Genomic DNA, 6,000 nt, shown 5'->3' on the forward strand with positions numbered 1-6,000 from the left:
CTCCCAGAGACGTATAGGCCAAGATTTGACCAAGAATCTGGACACCGTGGCCTAGACTAGTTGACGTGAGATTCTAGGGGAGGAGAGGAATTGGGGGAAGAGAGCATAGGCCTCAGACAACAGGCCTACCAGCCAGCGCCTGGAGATAGCCTAGGGGAGGGTATGTTGTGTCTCCTTCCAGCCGGCACTTGGTGCTCTGGGCAGGACTTAGCCAGGACCCCCCTAGTTCCCCTGCGGGGCGGGGGCATGTTTTTGGTGGGAAGTCTTGTGATTCTTCTCAGGGTGACCCACGCAGACACAGGCCTTCAGGTGAAAGGGAGAACACCCGTTCTGATTCGGATTGTTTGTACAACAAGGAGACTGAACTAGCTGATTTCCCAGCGTCATTCCAGAGCTTCCATTCTGGGACAAGGATGGGTTTCTTGGGGGCTGTTTTCTGGAGGCACTAACTCGCCACGCGCGCCCTCTGCTCTTCCTAGATGTCAGCAGTGAACACAAGGAGATGGAAAAGCTCCACAGGAGCCTGAGGGAGGTGGCGGAGAACGCGCAGCTGCGGAGGGGCATGCAGGACTTCCTGAGAATGTCGCCCAGCAAGGCCTCGCCCAGAACCTAACTACTTCCTGGGGCTTAGCCTCAAGGGCATGGAAAGTACGCCCAGGGTAACCAGAAGGCCTTCTGTTTCCTTGAAATATAATAAAGAACATTTCCCAACTGTTTGGGCTTTTTATACACAATATAAACCCAATATATTGTTGCTTCTGTGTAATTTTATTTTATAGCTAAAAAAAAGTTTACAGGCTTGAATCCCTAATAAAGTTCTCAAGCTTAAGGAAAAGAGACTTTTGCTTCACTAAACTTTGAAAAACCTACATATTATGGAAAAATTGCAAAATAGAACTTTAGGGACTCAATTCTATTTCCATTTTAATAGCAATGAGGCTTCTGGGTAAGCAGGCAGCATTGTCCCATAGAAACAACAAGGTCTGGGAGAGAGAGACATGAGACCTGGACTTGTCACTTGCAGGGTGTTGTATCCCAGGCCTGTGCTCCTCAAACACTTTGTTATCCTTCAGAGGACCTGGGAAAACTTTTGTTTATGTGGGCTGTACATATTGATATTAACCACATAAAATTAAAACTAAAGAGATTTAAATATCTATTCATTCTAATTTAAATATGAATTAACTTAAAAAGACAATAATAAATCCATTACATGTTAACATAAACATTTTTGTGAAAAAAACTATTTTCAAAAAAAAAAAAAAAACAGTGAGAAGAGTGACATTGATATGCACTTTTCAAATCCTTCATCTCTGGCTCTGCAGGTGACAGCTAGACCTTCCTGACTGTCCCTGCATTCCGTCTGTTGAGTTTGCATCTTTGGTGGATGTATATGAAGAAAACTGTCTCACACTGTTGGAATACAAAAAACTATTTTTAATTTGCCCTTTTATCGAATTACTGGCTATTCTTTGATACTACAACCTTGCAAATTGGTTGTTTTTCTAAAGGTTAGTTTTAGTGTACAGTCTGAAACCACATCTGTGAACTTTCTTTTTATCCCCTATTACATTAAAATCCATGGGTTTAATAAAATAAAATTTAAAAAAAATCCATGGGTTTATCTTGAATTTTGTGTGGATTTTTTGAACCAAAGAACACTTTTATGGCATCCAACATTGGTCATTTTGAAAATATTTGTTCACTGAGTTAAGCAGGTATTTGAAATTTTGGCATATTTCATCGTACAATACAACTTATTAATACCTTCACCGATCTTATCGGGAGACTCCTGAAGTATTGGGAAGCTGTCAAGCTCATGGTAGAGGATACAAGTTTTATAAAACCTTGTGTTGTTTTCCCCTAAAAGCTCATCCTACCATTGGCAACAAGTACTATTGGTTGTTTTCTTGAAGTGATAGATTGATTTTGTTCATTTTCAAGAAATCGTGGAGCACGCCCACGTGTCAATAACCATAGTCTGTCAGTCGTTCTTTCAGGTGAAGATGATGTTCAAGACAGTGTCAAGTATAGCTTGCAGCTCAGTCCACAGTGTTTATTCTTGAGGCAGCAGAAGCAGTCCTGTGTGCTTCCTATTTTGTCACACGGAGTAATAAAATAACATCGGTGGAAGGGTGAACAGCTAGTAGAGTCAGTAAGTTAATAAGTTGCTTTTCACTGTTAGTCCCAGTGTCAAAAGAGTCAAATAATCCCCGCTGTCATGTTATAAGTATAGTTATGCAATGGTATATACACTTACATAATTTTATATTTATATAATATTACTTAAGGTAGAGTGTGACAAGTTAAGGATATATACTATAAGCCCTAGAGCAACCATTAGAAAAACAAGAAGGACATATCTAGTGAGCCACTAGAAAAGATACAATGGAATGTTCAAAATGTTCAAATAATCCAGAAAGAGGCAAGGAGAGTGGAGAAAAGGATTAAATATCAGAGGGTACAAATAGAAATAAAATAGCCAGATGGTAGGCTTAAATCCAATCATCTGAATAATCACATTAAATGTAAGTGGTCTAAAACACTATTTCAAAGGCAGGGATTATCAGGTTATATTTTTATATTTTAAAGTAAGCCCCAACTATAAGTTGTCTACAAGAAATCCACTTCAAAAGGAAAAACTCAAATAGGTTAAAAATAAAAGGATGGAAAATCTATATTTTTAAAAATTAAAATCTATATATTAATATCATACAAAGAAAATTTCAGAGCAAGGACTATTATGAGGAATAAAGAGGACTATTGCATAGTGATAAAGTGGCTAATTTATCAAGAGCCATAATAATTCTAGTTATGCAGCTAATAAAATGTCAAAACATAAAAGCAAAAGCTAGCAGAACTCAAAAGAGAAATAGCCAAATCCACAATTATAGTTGGAAATTTCAGCACCTCCTCTAGATAGTTGATAGAACAAGTAGAGAAATTCAGTAAGAATCTAGAAGTCTTGGGTAGAATATCAATCAACTTCACCTGAGTTTTACAGAACACTCTACTGAGAATCAGAGTACACATTCATTTCTAGAGGACTTAGAACATTTACCAAGATAGACTGTATCCTGAGTTATAAAATACGTCCTGATAAATTTAAAAAGATGGAACTCATACAGAATGTGCTCTGTGACCACAATGGCATTATATTAGAAAGCAATAACAGAAATATGAAAAATCTTCAAATATTTGGAGACTAAACACACTTCTAAATAACTATGTAACTACATTTTATATGAATATATTTACAATATGTAGAACTAAAATGTATGACAAGAGAGGGCTGTGTTCTCATTGGATTTATATCTCTCTCCACCAAATTTTAGTTTATCCAATTAAAATTACCTCATTGGTATCAGGAGCCAAGGAGTTAACTCCAGCCAAAGCTTAGAGAATTTGAGCTGGCACTGGCAGTGGGTTTGGTGTTAACTGCCTGAAGAACAGAGTGAAAATCTGCCAGTCGGGAAGACACGTCCACAGGCAGTGTGGAAATGACATAAATCCAAGAGAGAAGTTCAGACTGATCCAATAAAAGGAGGAAAACCTTAAATTCCAAGGGCAGAGTCAAGAGGATTCAGACACAGGTAATAGGAGACTCAGGAATAAGGGCTACCAGTTCTGGAAGTTAGCATCTTGGTGCTGCTCAGTCTAGACAAAAGGCTCCATATGGGTGCCAAGTCATGGCGGGCCACTGACCCCACTCAGGAAAGCAGGGAGTGGCTAGGAGAGGCAGGTGTAGAGGAGACTGGGTTCAGGTGTAGAGGAGACCGGGAAGGAAGGTGGGTTATGAAGAAGAACGTGAGGTGGGCAGGAGTGCACCAGGAAAACCATGTCTTTGAAAATGAGACTCCACAGAGTGTTTCTCCTCAATGTGACAGCTGCCCCCCCAGATGTTGGTGTTGGTGCTCAGTTCAGAGCACCTAGCCCTGTATTCTGTCCTATACATACTCTCCTACTGTTGATTGTACTGTTGGTTCTTTTGGTTGTCTTGCTTGAAGACTGATTCATAATTTTCAATTTGAAAGAAAGAAAGTTTTTTGGTGTGCTAAAAAAAATTCCACCAAAAATCAAGACTAAATGACCACACAGTATTCTCACATAGAACTGTATTTAACCGTTATCCTAATTTTGGACACCTAGATGATGCTGTGTTTCTCCATTGTAAATAACACTGGAGAGAACACCCTTTATGTAAAACGCTGTCCCCATCTCTGATGTTTTTCTCTTGGGTAAAATTTGAAGAATTCTGTTACAATATGTGTTAGCTTTCCATCAATAACAAATAACTGAGAGAATCAACTTAGGGGAGAAGGATTATTTCGGCTCACGATTTTAGAGGTTCCAGTGTGTGATGACCCAGACCCATTGCTTTTAAGCCTCTGGTGGGCATGGCAAGCACATCCAGGTGGGAAGGAGGGCACATGGTGGGACAAGCTCTCACCCCATGGCCAGGGAATGGAGATAGAGGGGTGGGGAGGGAGAGAAGAAGAGACAGGGGTCCTACAGTCCCCTGCAAGGGCACACCCCCGTGAGCTACAGTCCTCCACTAGGCCCCACCTCTTAAAGGTGTACCACCTCTCAACAGCACCAAGCTGGAGACCCAGCCGTTAACAAATGGGCCTTTGGGCAACATTACAGAACCAAACTACAGGACAAGGTCTAAGTATAAGAGCATTTCAGCCTTAAATTGCTTTTCAGAAATACATCCTCTTACCAGTAGGAAGGAGAGTTCTCATGTCACAGCTCCCTGACCTCATATAGGCGTTCTCCCTTTCTGCGGTAGGTTAATGGGAAGAGTTTTCAAAGTACCATCTTGCACTGCTTGGGTTGTTAGTGATGTTGAGTATTTTTCATGTTCATTTAATTCCTTCTATTTAAAAAATGCTCCTTCCATCTTCTTTTCTCTTGGAGTTCTCCTTCGCTTTCCTTCTTACTTTGAAAAAGTTCAGACTTAAAAGAAAGTTGCAATCACAGTAAAAAGAACTCTCGCGCCCACTGCATTGGCTCCGTAGCAGCTCACATCCACTTTGCTCCGTCCTGCTTCCTGTGTGTGTGTACTGGGTGTGTTTGTGCAACTTTCCCTGAACAATTTCCAAGTAGGTCACCTATGCCATGTCCCTTTGCCCCTTAACATTTCAGCATATTCCATGAAAACACTGTTCCCTCACCTGACCCTGGTTCAACCATCAAATTCTGAAAATTCAACATCGATGCAACATCATCATCTTATCTAAAATCCATATTCAAATGTCATCATTTATAGCCAGTTACAGTTCATGTGTCCAGCCTGGAACCATAAACTGCACTTAACTGTCCCGTCTCATTGACTCCTTGAATCTGGAACACTTCCTCAGCTTTGATGTGTCTTCTATAATACTTTTGATATATAGGATTTTTAATAAAACATCTCATTGACATTTTTGAGAAATACAGACAGGCATTTTCTAAAATTTGAATTTGTCAGATGTCCCTTTGTGCTTAGGTTTCGAACACACATCTCTGGCATTTACACAACCATGTTAATGCCCTGTGGCCTTTTTAATCAAAAAGTGAGAATCCCCTGCTGCTGGCTTGACAATGAGGGAGAAGACCAGCGTGAGAAGGGATGTGGTCTAAAGTGGTGTGGTGGCAGGTGCCTCGCTGCCCGCTCTGCAGGGTGACCCTTTCCAGCTTACCTGGGGGAGTGTGCAGGGCGAGAGGTGAGGGATGTCAGGAATGAGTCTCCCAGTCCTTCAGGCCTGAACTGTCACCTGCCCATGGCTGCCAGTGTCCAGGGTAGCATGTCCAAAGATAATTTTAAAGTGTGGTGGAGGAGGAGAGAGAAGGCAGCAGACTCTTAACTCTATTTCTGGAGGTAAATCCCTTCCTGCCTCAGCTTTGTCCTTCTCTACCCAGAGGCTGGACTGCAGAGGGACCAGGTGAGGCCTTTGGAGGTCCCTTCTCTCCTGACATCTCTCCGTCTCTCCTCACAGCCTCCCTGCTCCTAACAGC

At 41.2% G+C, this 6,000-nt stretch overlaps 1 protein-coding gene across 2 annotated transcripts in view; it reads left to right on the forward strand.

The window, feature by feature from the left end:
• The window catches only part of NUGGC (nuclear GTPase, germinal center associated), a 47,815-nt gene extending 46,684 nt beyond the window's left edge, over positions 1-1,131 (forward strand). The window contains exon 19 of one of the 2 annotated variants that reach the window (XM_079140370.1): positions 480-1,131. In XM_079140370.1, the coding sequence (XP_078996496.1) occupies positions 480-613 (134 nt within the window). In that variant the 3' untranslated portion in view covers positions 614-1,131. The remainder of the gene's footprint in view (positions 1-479) is intronic. The other variant, XM_079140369.1, reaches the window with a different exon arrangement.
• Positions 1,132-6,000: the final 4,869 nt, after the last annotated feature.

Source organism: Sciurus vulgaris (assembly GCF_902686455.1).
Source record: "Sciurus vulgaris genome assembly, chromosome: 5".
Lineage (NCBI taxonomy): Eukaryota > Metazoa > Chordata > Mammalia > Rodentia > Sciuridae > Sciurus > Sciurus vulgaris.